General features: G+C 36.5%; 1 protein-coding gene across 4 annotated transcripts in view; it reads right to left on the bottom strand.

The window, feature by feature from the left end:
- Positions 1-3,284: 3,284 nt before the first annotated feature.
- NFAT (nuclear factor of activated T cells 3) overlaps positions 3,285-20,064 on the bottom strand; it is a 118,423-nt gene continuing 101,643 nt past the window's right edge. For 2 of the 4 annotated variants that reach the window (XM_090116430.1, XM_090116438.1), the window contains exons 3-13: positions 16,445-16,618; positions 15,649-15,981; positions 15,107-15,206; positions 13,957-14,139; positions 12,164-12,347; positions 11,254-11,438; positions 10,405-10,582; positions 7,977-8,125; positions 7,461-7,574; positions 6,130-7,351; positions 3,285-5,621 (exon numbers count right to left, since the gene is read on the bottom strand). In XM_090116430.1, the coding sequence (XP_089972556.1) occupies positions 5,617-5,621; positions 6,130-7,351; positions 7,461-7,574; positions 7,977-8,125; positions 10,405-10,582; positions 11,254-11,438; positions 12,164-12,347; positions 13,957-14,139; positions 15,107-15,206; positions 15,649-15,981; positions 16,445-16,618 (2,827 nt within the window). In that variant the 3' untranslated portion in view covers positions 3,285-5,616. The remainder of the gene's footprint in view (positions 5,622-6,129; positions 7,352-7,460; positions 7,575-7,976; positions 8,126-10,404; positions 10,583-11,253; positions 11,439-12,163; positions 12,348-13,956; positions 14,140-15,106; positions 15,207-15,648; positions 15,982-16,444; positions 16,619-20,064) is intronic. The other 2 variants (XM_090116444.1, XM_090116453.1) reach the window with 2 other exon arrangements.

Here is a 20,064-nt window from a genome sequence, read left to right as displayed (position 1 = left end):
TACATTTGTTTTATTTTGTTTTACCTTATTTTAATTTTTCTATTATTTCTTTCACATTAATTCAATATGAATCTGTTTTTTCGTTGTTTTTATACAACCAGAGTTAGAGAGTACAAAATTTAATTAATTTGTCGAAAAAATATTTAAATAAGACCTTTAAAAAAGTTATTAATATGAACGTAAGAACGGGATGTTCTTATTAAGAGGAGGCTCCCTTTCTCATTTCTGGCACTGAGAGACCGGTTACGGTACTAGACGCTAATAAATAGCAGTAATAAAGTTGAATATCGCGTTCGAGCTCGAAAAGTTAGTCTCAATTCTTATTTCGTTTATAACTAAAGTAATAATTGATCTAGAGAAAAAATATCTTGGCATTCGATAGTAAACTCTATTTTCTTACTGTTAACATTTATTTTAGACATAAAGTCCAAGTAAATCTTTAAAAAAATCTAATAATCCTTAAAAAACGCATAATTTTTGAATAAAAAATGAATCGAGCGAAAATGTTACAATTACGTAACTGTCTTGTACATCGAAAGAAAAAGACCCAATAAATCATATACTAAAGTTCCATTTTGATTGTATGTGTGCCTGTTTCAGAATATTAATGCAAATTCACATAAAATTTAGAGAGCTTCCCCTTAATAGCGTCCTTTGCTTGATGCAATATCTAGAATTGGTTTATGTCAATAAAAATTCAGATAATATTATTTAATAACTAGATAATCCATACTACTTAATATTATAAATGCGAAAGTAACTCTGTCTGTCTGTTACTCAATCACGCCTGAACTACTGAACCAATTTGCATGAAATTTGGTATGGAGATATTTTGATACCCGAGAAAGAACATAGGCTACCTTTTATTGCGAAATATGTACCACGGGCGAAGCCGGGGCGGACCTCTAGTATGCCATAAACGCACAAATATTTCTCACCTTATGCCTACTTTTGGCTAATGCAAAGAGAACTATCATAGCGTATATTATCTATACTTATAATAAATCTGTAGAGAGGCCAATTCTGTACATGAAATATATTTAAAAAAAAACTATGAAGGGGTGATAAGGGATCGCTACTGATGCCAAAAATGCAATCAGTAAAATTTTTGTCTGTCTGTCTGTCTGTCTGTCTGTCTGTCTGTCTGTCTGTCTGTCTGTATATTCGTTATAGAAACAAAAACTACACGACGGATTTTAACGAAATTTGGCACAATTATTCTTCATACTCCTGGGCAGGTTATAGTAAAAGAATCATGTAAATCGGTGTAGAAACACCAAAGTTATACATGAAATACGCTATAAGTCATCGCGCGTGAATTACATGCCATAAGGATTATTTTTGTGTATCAGTTGCCGCGTTCGACGCGCTTCGCGGCGGGAGCTATAAAAAGGCGGCGGGTCCGCACCCGTTTCGCGTTGTCACGGCATCACGTGTGAACGGCTGAACCGATTTCGATAATTCTTTTCTATTATATTCCTTGAAGTACGAGGATGGTTCTTATGTAGAGAAAACGTAAATATGTACCACGGGCGAAGCCGGGGCGGACCGCTAGTATAAAATAAGGTATTATATGGTTTTAAAATATATCTACAGATGATCAAATAGCCCAAATTATAAATGAATGATATTTTTAAAGTAGTTTTTTCTGAATTATTTTGTCTCAATATTAAGTAAAATGCTAATTTTATTATTTTTCCTTATTATGCAACGAGCTTTGATGCAAATATGTAGGAACTAGGATTTGGAGTTGTGCCTTCAAGACATACAAGAAAAATAAATACGATACTGGACATAATATCGGTATCCATACATTACCTACATAAAGATACAACTAATTTTAAAAAATCCACTACCCATTCTCCCCATATATAGGATAGGTAGTAGGTACCTACTACTTTATATTAATAAAATATGATTTAAATCAAATTGTGAAATTAAGTCTTAAATGTTAAAATTATGGTTAAAATATATAATACCATATATAGTTTTTTTTAATCATGTTTAAGTTTCTAAGCATGATTTTTCTTTCAGTGCATTTACATCAGACGAGCGAATGCTCATTCTAACCCCACTATGTCAAATTCTTTTAATGTAAACGGGCGTTGAGAATAAATAATTATTATTTCGTTGTTCTTAGTGCTTTCGCTATATTCGCTGCTTTATGCTATATTCTACTGAACAACACTGAATACGAGTTTTCGTTTACACTAAAAGAAATAATGATCTTGCTCTAGCTCTATGGCCGTTTGAAGTACATGCACCGTTTTAATTAGCTTTTTCCTTTTTTCAATTTAAAAATTAACCGGAATTTTTTATTATGACAATAAATTTTTACGAATAGGTACTAATTATGTCTTTGTGATAGACGATAGAAGAGTGTACCTATCCATATTGTATCGTGTAGGTACCTAGTTTCAGAACTTATTACATAGGTACTCATTCCAAAAAGGCGCCTTTCATGAAATTGAGTCATAATATTATCTAAAAGGTTAACTGTACGTTGAGTTATAATCAAGTTATAATAGATAATAAGTTATATCATTGTTCCATTTATTCTCAATATTTTAACCCATTCAGTAGGTAATTGAAATATATCATAGAGATTTAATTCTTTGTTATTGTGTGAATGAAATTATGGATGCTTCCTTTTAATTGAAATAAAAACAAAAATACTGCATTGCTGTGGTATAAAATATATTTTAAATTTTAATGCTACATTGCTTTGCTACATGATTCTGCAGATTTACTTATGTGAAGTTAGATAGAATCCGACCGTGCTGCCGCCACACCACCGTCCGACGAAACTTTTGCTCACGATGTTCACCTTTAATGGATAGTTCCTCCCTTTGCTACAGAGGGCGCTTCATACATTGTTGAACAGATATGTATAATTTAAAATAATAAAAGTGTGCTTTGTGGCATTGTGTTATGTGAAGGCAGATGCGTCGATTCATTCATCATTTTAATTTGAATTTGATAATATGTATGCCTTCTTAAATATTTAGTTAGAAAAATAAATAACAAATCAATGAATGTAAAGATTTATACATAATAATCAAATATGATCTTGCTTTCATTACTATCAAAAAGTTTTTAGTGGCGCCCTCATTTTTACAAACTATGTTTGTCATGCTGTACAGTCTACTGTTTATTTCTTTAAATATATTCAGTGGGTGGGTACGGGTTCTATATTAGGTTCTAGTAATTTATTTTATTATCACTTTGCGAAACTATTTTCTGTATCAGTTACTAAAATAAAAGGGTAAAATAAAACACAAATAAAAATTTCATAACATTTAATCAATTACATCAAACAAATAACATACATGATTGTAACTTCGGCAAGTTGCATTGATTTAGACCGACTAGAGATCGAAGCGACGCAGAACGTGGCTTACCCATGTTGAGATTTACATCAGGCGTTGCTTTGTGTTACTAACTAAACTTTTATTTTATGTTTTATTATCATTATATGACATAACCGTTAATTCTTTGAAATATCCATTTGAACAGAAACTAAACGTTTCTTTGTTAATTTTAAATTTCGTCAACATTAGTTCAGTTCGTGACACAAGCACCACCCATTTTACAATAACTGCACTGTAAACTTAAACAAGTAAAACTACCAACAAGTACTCAATTCGTTGTTAAATGCGTTGTTTTGTGCCTTTTCAACGAAATACGGAAGACTGATCTATCTTAATACAATATATATGTGATGTCAGTTTTAATCGATAACTTGACGTAATCATTTCATACTCCATTTATCTGATAAATTACATCTATAGCAAACAATAATTGATTTGTAAATACGAATCGTTTAATATTAACAGTAAAAAATTGTTCATATACCTAACATAATTAACATCAATATTACTCCCGTGCGTCGAACCATTTGACGTGCGTACATATAAAAAATAATAGTTTAACAATCCGTATTTCCTATAAATAGAAATAACTATATTTTAATAAGCTATAAGATCCAAAAGTTTATATTCTATATAACTTTGGCAATAATTGTATATTTTGTTTGTATATTATTATTAGGTATATATTGTTTGATATGGTCCCCGTGGCAGAGAATAAAGACGACCCATTTGAACTCGTTTAACGTACTTAATATTTTTATTTGGCAATATATTGTGTTAATTCGGAATGTTAAGGTCAAATATAATTATAATAATTAAATACGTTGAACAGTTGAAAGTTGTCGTATTATATTTGAAAAAGGCACGTCACTTTCATAGCTCTTTGCCCCGCTTGTTTATGTTCATAACATTTCAATTAGAAACACTGATAAAACACTGTATACATTATTCGATCAACATATGATTTTGTTTGAAGTGAATATAGAAATTACATATTAGCAAGAAATATACTGATTGATTCAAATATACATAGAAAAATATACAGAAAAAAGATAAAATCAAGTATATGGAATTGTGAGTGAACGAGAATGAACGTTTGATCGAATAATGTCAAATTCGAATTTGGCTATAGCAATTGTTATATCGGCCAAAACAATTACGTCTAATAACACCAAATAATTCGCGCATATACTAACACGTACTTATCCTAGTTCTAGATAACATACAATGGCACATTTAATATGTAGCATTCGACTTTAGCTATAAAAATGAACATCGTTATATAATTATATATTACCGTTTGCTCTATATACTTAAAGGCCTTAGCATCACCTCTTATTGCGATAATAAGGTCCTAATCAAATCGATCGAAGTAAGGGGCGATCATAAGATCTCAGTACTGTTTCTTAAAAAGTTAAAAATAAACTCATGCTCCATTACTTCACTTATATCTACGCGTCTACATTCTGTGTGCATCTTTGAACGGAGTTTAGTTAATTTTGTATATTAAAGCCGATTTACAAAAATACCTTGAGTACATAATACCAATTGTGCGTGGTAAACATCATAGAAAATATTGAATTGTAAAAAATCTTGTTGTATATGTCTGTTACAAAATTACGTTATTTATACTGGCCGTTTTATTCGTTAAAATTGGCTTAAAATTAATACGACCAATAATTTAGTAATGTAAAAATGGCTGTTTTATTACGAATATCGGAATGATTATCAACAGACTGTAAACCACGCATCAGCATTCAACACATCAACAAATAACATAAATACAAAGCTATCCATTATTTACATAAAATTCGAAATATGTCAACTTTACCAAAATACACATCTCATAGTCAACACAATTATACATACATAATTTTCTAATAGCAACGACGATGCAGCGACACCGATAAAGAACGAACGAATCTCCATTTTGTTCATTCAGTCACTCGGTAAGTACCAATTGTGAAATTGACATTCGTGTTTGTCACGATTCCTCATAAATCGATTAGCCCTGTAATACTGACTCACTTGAAATAATTGACACGCAAACGCACCAATTCATATATACTTTTAAAAATATGAGAATCATTTTGTTTCACACGCACTGAGAGATTATAGTCAGGGAGTCGTACATGAGTGACATTTATTAAAAATTCACATAAAAACTGCTTTGAGCCCTCACACGTCACTATGTTACGCGAACGCGAGCCGACACAGGCCGTAGTCTCGAGCTACGGAGCCGCCTTCACACTGCAACAGACGGCGCATGTTACTTTATAGCTAATTCATACTAAAACGTAAAAGTTAGTCTAGTATGTAAGTTGCAGTTGTTACAAGAATATTTAATACATTAATTTCTATCTTAACTGGTATTTTACTACGTTAATATTATTCCAACACCTTAGAAAAACACAACAAACATTTATACTAAAAAAGTTATTTATAAGTACTCTTGAAACAACAGCGGTCACAACCAACTGAGGTGGTCGTCGTTACGAAAAGTTAAGAAGAAATAAAAGTAAATAAATACCATACTGGCGTTTGTTATTTCAGTTTCAATAGAAATCTGACTTAAGACTAATGTTAGTAAAATATGAATGGTAAGAAAAATGATTTTCAGTCGTTTCGGTAACGCGACCGTATACACCGCTGCAGCTGTCTAACATAATACTGGGACTAGGTTTGGCAATATCTTTATGATAATTCGAGCTAACAGCATCGGACTAGGAGTAGTAGACGTCCATGTTGTAGTACTCACCTTGGTCGAAGGTCGACGGGTTGATGTAGGAGAGCAGGTCCTGGTCGCTCATGTCGGTGAGGCCCTGCACGGGCGCCGTCATCTCCTGGCTCACGGCCTGGCTCACCGCCTGGCTCACGGCCTGCGACACGGCCTGCGTCACGGCCTGCGACACGGCCTGCGACATGGCCTCCAGCGGCGTCTCCGCGCTGGGCTCCGCGGGCGGCTGCGTGTCCGCCGTCTGCATGGCGCCCGACCCGCCCGCGTTCTCGTTGCTGAATATGTTCGCCGTGCTGATCGCGGACTTGACGAGCGCGTTCATTGCGGAATCGGAGGTTAGTATTTCCGCAGCCGCGTTCAATATCATCGACTTTACAGCCGCGGGGGGTGTTTTGACCGATGTCGGTATATCGGGCATCATCATCAGTTCCTCCTGTGTCGGGCCGGACTGTACGACTAGAGGATTGTGCATCCTTTGGTTGTTTTCGCAGAGCATGCTGGGTGAAACTTGCGGATTGAGGATCACATCGGGTGGGATAGTGGACGGGGGCATCGGGGAAAGAAGTTCGGTGGCGGAGTTGCGTTGGACGACCGCCGCGTTTGGACTCAGTAGAACGTCTGATGCATGAGATGCAGTGGACGGAGACGTAGCAGAGCCAGACAAGTGGTCTTCCACTCGCGAGTTAACGAGCTCGTCAAGTTTGGCAGCGTCCGACGGCAAGATAGCGGCCGTCGCTTTCATCGCATCTTCCACCAGTGCCGTCATCTGTGCGCTCTGCTGAGCCAGTCTCTGTTCTATCTGCGAAGCTTCCATTTTTGTCATCGCTCCAAAGGGATTGTACGTTCCCTCTCCGTTTTGCTGCACTTGGTTGTACACCATGAGCCTCTGCTCTGTCGTCGATTGTAAGACGGTGGTCGGCATCGCCGAGTCAGTCATCATCATTTCTGAATTGAGCACCTTCATGTCAGTCTCCAAGGGATCCATTTGAGTCTTAGTGGAGATCAGTTGCTGCATGGGATTCATAGGCGCCATCGGCATGATTGGCGGGTCAACGTATATCTGACCGCCACTATCGGAGTTAAAGATAGCCGCGGTGACGGATTCCACCATCTTATCAGTTTGCACCTGATTCTGAATCGCTTGGAGGGTCTGCGTGAAAAATGCTTTAGGAGATTGCGGTTCACTTTGCGAAGATGTGGAGGGGGATAGCTTTATGGAGTCGAAGCCGCTGACGAAGCCGACCTGTGGATAGGTAACTATTGATTAATATTATGGCATTTAAATCGAAATTTCATAGTGAATTAATGAAGCGATCCTAAATTGCGCGAAGCTAGAGCGGCATAGCACAGACCTGATGCGACGTGTTCTCGGACTTGAGGCGCAGGTCCATGCCGGCGAGGTTGTCCGTCGGCAGCTCGTCGCGCTCGTCGCCGTCCGCGCTGTGCTGGCTCGACTCGTCCGCGACCTGTGCCCAACCAACAACCGACCCTTACTCGTCGCGGTAACTCGGACAACGAAACGATCATATCCGATGACTTTCGACTATATTAAAACTGTAAATCTTTAAACATCGTTAGACTTTATGAATACAATGAAAAAATTCAGAGCAAGGAAATCTATGAGATGTCACACACGAAAGCGCGGGAATCGCCGGGTGTGGCGTGGTGTCTAATATATTACTGTCATATTTGACGACAAAATATAAGTCGTGAATGGAGTGGTGTAAATGCGATTCACGCGCTTTCGTGGCAGATTAAGTATAAATTGAAAAGAAAAGTAAGCGAATATTGAATCAAATTTCAGTCAGAACGCAGGGGTCACAGAATGAGGGGATATGAATGAATAAAAAATAAAAATAACAATTTACCTCGCTTTTGAGGCCGAGCGGCGAATGCGGATCGGGTAGGATGACGGAGGGGCGGCGCGCGGGCGGGGCGGGGGGCGGCATGAGCCCGCCGAGCCCCGCCGCGCCCGCCGCGCCCCACCACGCCACCGGCCGCGCCTCGCGCTCCTCACCTGATCAAACGAACGATTAATATGCGACTCTGCGACGGCGTACGTAACGTGCCTTTCCGTTCGACAACATCCATCGCAGTCATTTTATGCAATTTGGTTTTGTTCTATTGAAATATTTCTGATCTCGCCCGGACGGATTGGAAAATAGAACGGCCGATGGCATTTTACAGCCACCAAATTTGATCGCAAGTATCACATAAATTAAGCTTAGCGCCGATTCGGGTGGGTACACGGAAATTGAAAATTGTAGGAAAATTAAAATGCAGCTGTACATTTGAAGAATTTAAAACGAACATTTTAATATTAGTACACTTTCCAGTTATTAAAGACATTTATTTTAATCTAGTACCTGATAATTTACAATTGTCGTCTTCTATATCTTGCAAATCTCTTGAAATAATTCCGAACTTAAAATTAAACATCACAGATATTATGAAGTACTTTTAAAATGACTGTAATGGATCCGGAGCGTTCATAATTGCAAGGCACGGACTAAATCTAAATTCGGGAGTGTATGGGGGCTGAACTGTAAATGTGTGCGTGTCTTTTGTTTAGTTTATTATTTATGTAGGAGTTATAGGGTGCAGTAGAGTTTTGGTAAGTAATTTATGTAAGTGTTAAGTGACATTGTAAAAAATATCTCATTTTTAACAACATAAACAACAAAAGTATACTTTAATTTATCAATACATGATTCCATTTAGAACTCTTTTACACAATTCTATCAGCATCTGACACATCTATCGATTCCATTGTGATGTGCCGTATCGATTTCTGTTAACCCCACATTTATTTCAAAAATTAAAATGAAAAATTCAAATATAAAAATTAATGTTCAAAATTTGGCGCTACAGACAGTCACCATTTACTTTATTTTTTTTAATATCTATTAAAGTATGTTCAGTGAGGTATTATTCTGTGGGTGTCGTTGTGCAGTGGCACAGTAAGTGTCTATTGATAGTGTGTGTTTGTGTGTTCGTGTGTCAGTACCATAGAGACGAGGGCAGGCGCGAGCTGGCTGCCGGCGAGCGCGCTACCTAGACAGACCTAGCTTGAACAGAGCAGAAAGAAACAGTACGCATATACGCATCAGTCATTTCTTTCAATACTATATCTACTAGGTAAAAAGATTAACTTATATAACATAAACATGCACATGGATGACACAAGCAAACGACGGTTCAAAGCAATCGGTTATACACGCTTGTTGCGCACAAAATACGCATAAACAACGATTAATTAGTAATGGTTAATTTATTATTTACTTTTAAATTATCGATTGGATTTTTTTTTACTGCAACGATTGCTTATGCGTATTTAAATAGCCTTCTCATACAATAACGATGTGATTTCACATACATAAATATATGCACCATTTTAATCAAATTAGTACGTAATGGTTCATCCATAGTTATTTCAAAACATTAGTCGGTATAAGAATGCCTAGTTATGAAGCTCCACTGATATCGAAACAAGCATTCGAGTTCAAAATAATAGTTAACAATTGTTTCGGTTCAGTAATTTCTGGCATGTGAACGAATGAACGATGAACGATTCCAAATGTTCGACAAAGCGTGGCTCTATGCAGTTAGTGTAATTACATAAAATTCTTACAAATGTAATTATACAGCAATTTTTAACATTTATTTTTACATTGAAGCGACATAATGTTAGTTAACATGCAACATGTTACAAGTGGTACAACGATTATAATGTTTCATTTGCATATGTTTATGACGCTCGCGCACTTTGCTGCTATCATGACATTCATTAATAAATTATCAATGAATAGCGTTAGACGACATTGAAAAATATTTCTTAAAAATTGGAAATAGGATATTTATTTTTAGCGGCCATTTTGATAACCCAATATAACGGAAGTATTGTTTCTATTTACAAATTCAAGTAAACGAATTAACGTTTTCATTTGTTCGTTACTTAAACATAGAATTTTGTTTTTATTTTATTTCTATACAAATGCACTGTTATGTTTTTAATATTAATGTTAATAAACGTCCGATTTGTATTAAAAACAAAACAGTTTAGATTCAAGTTTAGATGTATAACGCTGATAATTGCAACACGTGTTTTATTAAGTTATCCATGAGTATTAATTCAACCCCGAGTTATTTTTAATACTTTTTCATATCCCACAAAAAGTTCAAAACCCGCGCGCCCCACAGGCAAAGGCTCACAGCCATACAGCCAAACGTCACTGTCAATGTCATCTGTCAAAGTGCGCGAGCGTGTGTAGGCGTTGCGTATCTGGTGAGACTTACCGATCGGGTGCGCGTGGTGCCTGGTGCAGTGCAGCGGGCCGGTGTCGAGCGACGGCGGCGTGTAGAGGAACGCGTGCGGTTCGGACGCTTTGCCGCCGGAGCGCACGAAGATCTGCACGTTGATCGCTTCGGCTATGTCCGTGCGCGCGAACGCGGGCACGCAGCAGACTAGGTGTGTCTGGAATTGTAATGAACATAATTATAACACTTTTATGGTACAAAAAGATAAATACATCGTTACAAATATAAGACAAAAAATATTTAAGCATAAAGTTCTGTTTGAAGGCGGATTTTAAACCAAATTAAACCACCGATTAAAAATACTATGGCGCCTAGAGTATAATCAATAAATAAATGTCTATAAAAAAATAAATATTTTCCTGTTATTAATTGCTATGTTAAAAATAACTCCAAATTGACGTTACATCAATCAATCGGTCAGGATCGATTAAACATGTTTTTGAATACAAATGATTGACCGGTTAAATTATAATTACTTAACACTCACTCAGCGAACTTACCCAATTATTTCGTGCGTTTGTAATTATACCTACTTTGAAATAATCGGTAATTTTAATATGATAAGTGAGTGTCAAAGATAATTGCACATAACAATCCTGTAAGTAGTCCTGAGCATTGCAAATAAAAAACTATCTTTGCCTATACTTTTTAACATAATGACTTCTATCTAAACTTTGGCCGCTTTTAAGGTAAACTACCCATCTCATTGGACAAATGGAGTCTATTCTATTTTACTTCAATCTCTAGCAAAAGATGAAAGCTATAATTTATTTAAATTATGTATAGAAAAAAAAAACAGTTTTATATATACATGATAAAGATCCACACCTGCTGCAAGAACTCTTTATCCGGCACCACCTCCTCCTCCCAGGGTCTGCCCTCATGATGACCACGGAACACCACCCGGGTCTCCTTGAGGAAGTTCTTGCCGAGGAGGTACAGCTCCAAGCCACCAGTCGCTGGACAGGAGACAAGGGATTTGCGGCAGACCTCTGGTACTCCGGGAGGTTGGGCTGAAAACGAGTGCAATGTTTTTATTTATTTTGGACAAATTGTAAGAAAAAATGCTCAGTATGGGTTGAGCTACAGTATGATTTGTGTTCGATTTACAGATTGTAATATTAAGATTGGTCAGTTTGGTGAAGTCTAAAATGCTTACGAAGATATGTTCTATGTCGATTCTGCGTATTAATGTGTGGGTATACGTTTGTGTCTTTGCGTCTATCTGTCGATGTGTGCGTTAGTGTCCTATGTGTACCGAACCACTAATTATGCAATTAGTGGTTCGGTATACGGTCGATGTATGTCTGTGTATTTGTGTTATACGTGAGTGTGTGTTTGTGTTTACAATATAAGTAAGTGAAGTGCCGTGTTCCCAAGTGGGGTAAGGGGCAGATGCATTATGCATATATCTGTTTCACTGATCGATTTTCTTTAGGGACAAGTAGGTGATCAGCCTTCTGTGTCCTGCCAGACCGAGATATTTTTTAAGCTATTGCATAGCTTCTATCGCGGGCCTTGAGCGCGGGGACCGATTCTAGAAATTCCGTAACGAAAAAACCTCACGCTCCCCACTTCGACGGGCACGGAGGTGTGGCTTGAAGGCATAGCATGCAATAGCTTTATCGCGGCAGTCCCCGAGTGCCATACGTCTTTTTTTTTTCTTCTTCTCCACCGGGAATCGAACCTAGGTTCTACGCTCACGCGTCAACCACTGTACCAAAAAGGCAATACATACTGCATATGATCTGCGTGGAGCACACTTGCAGCGTCTCCGCGCGGCCGGCCGCGTCCACGATCTCTGTGCGGAACACCATGCGGCACCGCGTCGACTTCTTCTTGCCGCGCGCCGCGTGTGCGCCCGCAGCACCGCTCGCGCCCAGGGTTTCGCCGAAACGGTGCTCCACGTCTACGTTCCGCTCCTGTTTGATATATGATATTGTTGTAGTAAATGGAAATCTGAATGTGATATGATTATTAAAGTAGTAAAGGTGTTTTATTTTAAAAACTGTTATAATGAAAAGACGTCGTTAAATGGTTGTGTTGCGATAATTATTTGGTGGACATTTAATTTAAATGACCAAGATCGGGGCTATATGACATAAAAGATGAGTGTAACTGTGAAACAAGAATGTTTTGGCAATTTTTTCCGCTAGCTAATACTTTCCGGTCACAATGATAAATGATAAAAAACAAAGTAAATAGATGTCAATCCAAACACATACCCAATGTAAATAAACAATCTTTACACAGATAGGTTGTACATCGTTGTTTACAAAACAATAGTTCAGCAATTGATAGCGAAAGAAAACATTGACCATCCCAGATAGAGTTATGTAATTCCAATAGACGAATACAATTTTCTCATCTTGAAGTCCTGGAACTTTCTCAGAATGGTTGAGGAAAACGCAATGAGTCAGTCCATTATTACTATTGTGTTAAGATTATTGCTCCAGTAACGGGCGCGTCGACCTCTCGTGATAAGCCACGGAATGGGCACAAAGGGCACCCGCCGGTACTAAAATAACATCCGACAGATAACCACGTGCATGCTTTGTGTTGAGCTTCCTAATTGTTGATGGTAGGAATGCTCTGCTGGTCTTTGCACCGCGAATGAGCAATTTGTCAGAATTTGGGGGACTTTAGATTCGTCGTACTACGGGGAGGGAAGGTACCAATGGCTCGTATATTATGATAGGTATATCACTAGTATACCAGTCAATAACAATCTTTCAATAATTAAAGAGAGTAAAGACAGAATTTAATCATTAGACGAAAGTAAATATATTTTTTTAATTAAAATTGCGTTTATTGAAGTAAAAATCTTTCTTTATTATTTTCGATCGAAATTTGAACTAGCCAAGAAGCTGTAATAATGCCCTATTAGACGTTATTAGGGAGAAATTTCTATGGAGTATTCATCAAAGACAAAATTCCTTGAAAATATTTTATGATTTTATCGTATGAAAATCTAAAATTGAATAATGAGCCCGAAAATTGTGTCTATTTTCCCTTTCATCATGTACTGTGTCCTTACTTGTTTGTTCATCTCGTTTTCACATTCGGTCAAGGTCGCTACTCTTATTTTGTGAAAGGAATGAAATATTCGAATTATTCTCTCTTAGTTACAATGTTTACTAACAATTTTTGCTTTTAGAATTTGTTTCGACGTAAAAACATATATTTTTGTTTACGAAAGCAATTTATGTTTTTGTAAAAAGCGTAATAAGTGTTGTTTAATTTTTAAATGTATTGATATTTAAAAAGAAAATTATTTTATTTATTTAGTATTGAAAGCCTTCTTGAACCTGTTTCTATTGCAATTTTGAAGTAATGACTGATAGATGTTTTATATCGCTTCTCAAACAAGGCAGAGCAAATCGAGTAGAATTATGGCAATTTTCAGAAAAGTTATCGAATACAAGACTACACCTATTACCTCAGTTAATTCCCGAATCCGATATATAAATCTAAACATCCCTATTACTAAAACGTCGTTTAAAGTTAAAACTATCCTTGCACACCACATACCTTCAAGATCCCCACGCAGTCGCACGTAACCTGCCAGTTTTTGGCCGGCTCCAGGTCGATCTCTATGACCACAGTGCCGTCTTCCTTCCTCTCCTTGCAGGGGGTCGAGTTCTTGCCCGACACTCGACATGCTTGGTAGAACATGTGCGGTGCTACCCGCCCTGTGTCTGTGCCTATGAACACCTGTAAGAAGAAATATTATAGTATTTCAATTTTTGCCGGACATTTGACATGCTTTGGTAAAACAGGAGGGGTACTCGACCTTTATCCGTACCTATGAAAACCTGTATAGTATATAATTAGCATTTTAATAGGCAGGATAAAATTCAGAGGAAGGGCAAATGTTTACTGGGTTTGTTTTCAATTTTTAGGGCATATGTAGTCGGTATTTCAGTTTTAATTAAGTCAAGATAATGGCCAATTTTAATTCGGTTAAATTGTTTAAAAGCTGTATGGATAAGGGTAAAGGGCTTATTTTAATTGGGATAAATTGTTGTTGATACCTGAATAATTTGCAATTAGTTTTTAATTATGTTTACAGAAGGGTTTAATTGTTTTGTTTCAGTAAAATTTGTTATTACGCTTAGGAGAACCATGGACTTTTTGTAGTGAAAATTAAACTTAACGGACGCGGACGAAGTATAGGGTGATAAATAATTCGTAATGAGAACGGCTATCGTCCATTGACGTCATTCACTTTGAAAACTAGTTATATATCATTTTATTCACACACTTTACGATATTAAAGACAAAAAGAAACGAAAATAGTACCTATTCGTCCTGAACAAATGGAGATTATTCAGATTTGAGTAAATGCTATAAATTCTTCTGCAAATATTATTTAAAGGCAAACAATTTTTGTCGCACACTTCTAGTTACTTTTATGGTTGTCCTTAGAAATAATTTCATGTGTTGAAATATGAATTTTTGAGCAAGAAAAGTACCTTTGTTAAGTTATAAGATTTAAATATAATAAGAATTCCTTTAAAGCCATGTTGATAAATTTTTATTCACATTTTTGGAAACACATAAATATTTTCATTTTCACTGATTAAGATATGAAACTTGCTATAAGGTTGAGTAAAGTGTAGGGTATGAATATACAGTTTTTTGTGTTGTATTTCTAAAATAAAAGCAGAATAATATTTACCTGTAAAACTGCTGGCTTATCATAACCGACTAGTTTCACTATCGGAAATCCATTCCCTGAATTGTCCTTTACTGCTCCTCTGCTTCCTTCAGTCTGATATCTGGAAAGGAATTGGTAGTATTAAAATCTATTTTAAAGTTATTTATGGCTTTATTATGATATCTATTATTAATTAATATGTTTTCAAATGATACGTGATTATATTATATTTAAATTTGTAACTTGTTTTATTAGCATTAGTATATGTAAGTATATTTGCATAAACTAAACCATTGACGCGTTTAAAGATTTTTGACCATACCTAATGGCAAAATATGTGTATCGACAATCGATTTAAAAATTCAAGATTTTTTTTTAGTTCTTTGAATTGATTCTAACATTTCGAACACTAGTATGACGAGCTTTTAAATAATTAAAATATGTAAAATATTTTTTTTTCAGTGCACAAATGACGCACTTTAGACATAACAAAGGTCTTTTAATCGTTATAGCGTGAACAATTTCATAGTAAGTTCGATTTGAACATTTAAAATGCATCTCACCTCGCTCTGTGCTGCGACTCCGGCTGGCAGAGTATCTGCAGCTCGACCGTGCCGTCCTTGGACTTGCTAGTGAGCGGCGCGGCGAGGCCGGGCGGGCCCGTGTGCGTCATGGAGGCCAGCGCTCTCCGCCGCGCGAGCGCCTGCGCCAGCTTGCCCCCGTATTTACCCCCCAGCTTGCCTCCCAACTTGCCCCCAAGCTTGCCCTCCGCCGCGTACTTGCTGGCCAACTTGCCAGTGCTGCCCAGTTTACCGCACGACCGGTACGCCGGCTCTTGGAACCTATTGTTGGAGTCGGTTATTATTGGACTAGATATGCTGCACCCCGCTCGAATCCTGAAAACAAATTACTTATACATTATTCGATGAGAACGATAGTCGAGTAATCTCCCAATTACAACTGTGAAGTGTGAGTTCGATCGCTTTATCAAACGACATCCCGCCATTTCGTAGATCCCGTTGTTAGGCGAACGATTTACGTAATTAAGGTTCAGAGTTCGGATCAGTGTCATTCAATTTTAGATAGGCAGATAGCTGTGGATTTATTTTGTTTAATATTATATCGCTGTTGTGACTGTCGATATATCACGTAGTGCGATAACGGACGTGTCTTTAAGACCACACCGACATACATAATTTCTGTTTAAATATTACATTATTAGAACAATTGGTTATTTTAAAGTGTAACATGCGGGGTTAGATAACAACTGATAGGGCGGGGTTGTGGCCGCAGCATAAGCGTATAAGGCTGCGGCCACAAGCCCGCACACAGCGTGGTAGAGCAGTATGTGTAACGTACGCGGGCACAGGCAGGGCGGCGGACGCAGCGTCGAGCGGCGCGGGCGCGGGCGCCGCGGGCGGAGCGAACGCGTACACGTCATTCGCATCTTCGCACTCTATTTTAACGTCCGACTCGTTTTCACGGCGACGCTTTGTATCTGGCTGATCCCATTCCTCCGGCGCGTCCGACAGTCTGCGCACACCCGTTACAATTTCGAATTTAGATCGTTGCAATTTATTTTTATCTGTCAAGGATGAATTATAAGCCAAAAGCGTGTCGCAGATCTTGGGAATATCAAAATTTTTTATTATGTCAAAACATGCTTTATTTATAGGTCATATTAATCATCATTTTAAATGCAGGAATGCAAAAAATTTAGGGGATATAGAACGCGCTACTTATACATGCGCGCGCCGTCAGGTGCGGGGTGCCAGAAAAAATATAATTTAGGCGCTTCTATTTTTAACGTTACTTGGCATCAATCAACAACAAGAGAACATGGAATGGTTAGTTGAAAAGGTTAGTTTTTAATCGACCATTAAATCGTGTAATACATTCTACACATCGTCATGTTAATCGTTCAGACATTGACCAAGAAAACATCAGACGTCACAGACCACCATTACCACCAACAATATCTTAAAATCCCAAAGGTCAAGGCAAGTCATTACGTATTTCATACGCTTTATTAGCCAAAAAATATGGCATAACTACTTTGGATGTCTAAAACGTGATTTTTAAAACCAGTTATTGGTACCAAAAAAACTTACCGTCGACGCTCTTGAAAAAAACCTATGAGAAATATTCAATTTTGAGAATATAATTTGAATTAACAATTTGCGTAAAAAATTGTTTATTAAGTATATCTTAGATGCATCTTCAAAACAAGTTACATTTTAGATCGTTTTCAAATAAAAAGTTAGGTACGCCATTTTAAATCTATAATCAAATGTTAAAATATTTGGCCATCATCTTAATTAGAACCGTCTCTACAAAAACCTGTTATAACAACCCAAATAATCTACGAAAAATCCAACAATCTATGAAATTCTAGAGCTTCCGCGGTTACCTAATATGTGTTCAGTTTATCTTTATTAATTGTGCGCGTGCGCAGCGTGGCGCCGCACGTGGTGACGCACTTTTGGCAAGCCGCCGCGTGATTCATTGCTACCTATTATAGATTTTACTCTACTGAACTTTTATTCAGTACTTCTTGCCGTAAACAATGAAGTGGGTTGCCATGGTGATATGAATTTGTTTAGGTGTGTGTCCTATTCATGGACGTATAAAAAAAGACGGACGCCATATTACGAACAAACAACGTGAAGCCACCATAGTAAGCTAGCGATCGTGTAAAGACAATAAACACGCACACACTCTCACCATAGTAAGCTAGTCGGCCGCCATTACGTCGTGAACTACCGACTGATTAACTGCGTCACTGTTTCACAAAAAATATTAAAAATGCCGTCTTGCGTGGTTAAATGGTGTCGCAACAGTACAATTTTAAATAACAAAACACAAGGGATTACATTCCACAGGGAAGCAAGTTATTTCTTTTGTTTTAATGACAAAATTATTACGGCAAAATTTAAAGAAAAAAATACAGCCGCCATTGTCAACAGGACAGCTGTTGCCATGGCAACATGGCACACACACATGGATGTTTCGCCGCCATTACTAGGCTTCACTCAATGTTTAGGCGATATACCGTCCGTCTTTTTTTATACGTCCATGGTCCTATTGTTCTGGAAAGCATTCAACTTATGTAATTTTGTATAAGCCTCTTTGGAGGTATACACATAAGGAAAATTTGTTTTGTTTTGTTCAAATATAATGTAGTATACCTTTGGATTTCTTATTCTGTTGTTTTAGAATTTTGGACAATAAGTAAACATGAATAATTAGTGTCTAATTTTAATTCTGACATTATATTTTCAATTTTCAATAATAATTTACAATTATCTGTTTTGGAATTTGAGAACTTAATAAAATTAATGTTATGGACCAGTCTTGTCAAAAATATGGTCAACTCAATTTTAGTGAGAAATTGTTAAAACAAAAACGTCCAATAGACCGTCTGTCATATTTATGCATTTATTAAAAGATAGATTTAATTGAAAGCGTCAAGGATAGCTGCCAAAAATACCAAATGCTGAGGCGACACTCAGGAGGCGATTTATTTGCGTGCGTCATTCGCGAGACTGGAACACATTGACATATATTTGCATTTATCCATATAACCTGAAATCACTTTATCACTCAAAAACGTAAAAGTGTGAAAATTAGAGGTAACTTCGTGATTTTTTTTCTGTCGAGTCAATTTCAATGTTTTATGTTTTTGATCTGACAGAAACCTCGAAAATATCATCAAGTTTTACATAGGTATATGTATTTTATTTTTTATATTTGGTCTTGAATATTCGGTTTAAAATAATATTTGGTCTTGAACATTAGGTTTTGAGTATTACACGTATCATCTAAAAGTAGATTGGTGATTTGGCTTTATACCCACTCTTAAGTTTCCCGCTATTAGCAATTTTTTATTAACTACGGTCACATTTGTTTATTTTTTTTTCTGAATTATGGACGGCTTCATAGACTGCATTCGATTGTAGATTTAAATTTCTACCTATCAATTTATTTGCTATTAAAAATGACTACTGATAATGATATTACTACAAATGAATGTACTGCATGTTATTTCAAAGAAGTCCCTACTTAATGATCAATTACGTTTCTTCTTCAACTCACCAGTAATTTAAATGAACACCATGTTCTATGAATAGAGCGTATCACAGTGACAATATTGATAGGTTATCAGATGCGACACTCTTATCTCGCCTGATACCAGAACGGAAGTCACAATGCAAACATTTTGTAACTATTTAACGATTTGAAACAATTGTATGACACGTTTTATGATTACAATTACGCAGTTTCGATTCATACACATTGAACTATTTGACCCCAATTTTCTAAGAACAGCGTGTTGATTTTTTTGAATAGACTACAAATGTTATCAATTCGTTTGTTGTTTGTTTTATGATTGGAATCAATATGATAAAGAAATGGTTCCAAAAATAGGTATAATGCTAAATGTTCCAAGAATAGATATAGGTGTTAACATAATTGGATATATCATATAACTAATCGCGACTCCTTAATCCTATTAAATCCTAATTATAGGTCTTATGTATATGTTATATAATTAATAATTTTTGGGAGTTTCGCAATCTGTTTGTATAATAAATAACATCAAAACTAGAAAATTAAAAGGCATTAATATTAAAACTTCATTTTTCTTCAAGCATTGAACTTGCGAGATTTTTAAATGACCATCTAAATACCTATATGTCTATTGAAAACTCAAAGAGATATTGTCGTAATAGTAGATTTACTGCTAAATGAGATAGCAAAAACGATAATCACAGATTTTTCATTTGATAATATCCTTTTTCCCAAAAGAGACTAGAATCCAATCTCAACAATGATAAATATTAAATACTATCTTTCCATATTTGAAGATGAAATAGTTTTGATAATATTACGTAATTTGATAACATTAAATAAATGATAGATGTCGCCGCCAATATAATGGAGATTAGGTAAGGTAAGTTGCTAGATTATGTGTTTTG

Source organism: Colias eurytheme, chromosome 2, assembly GCF_061535395.1.
Source record: "Colias eurytheme isolate Ceu_HAF_F1 chromosome 2, ilColEury1 Martin Lab GWU primary, whole genome shotgun sequence".
NCBI lineage: Eukaryota > Metazoa > Arthropoda > Insecta > Lepidoptera > Pieridae > Colias > Colias eurytheme.
This window is presented reverse-complemented; position numbering and strand designations above follow the sequence as displayed.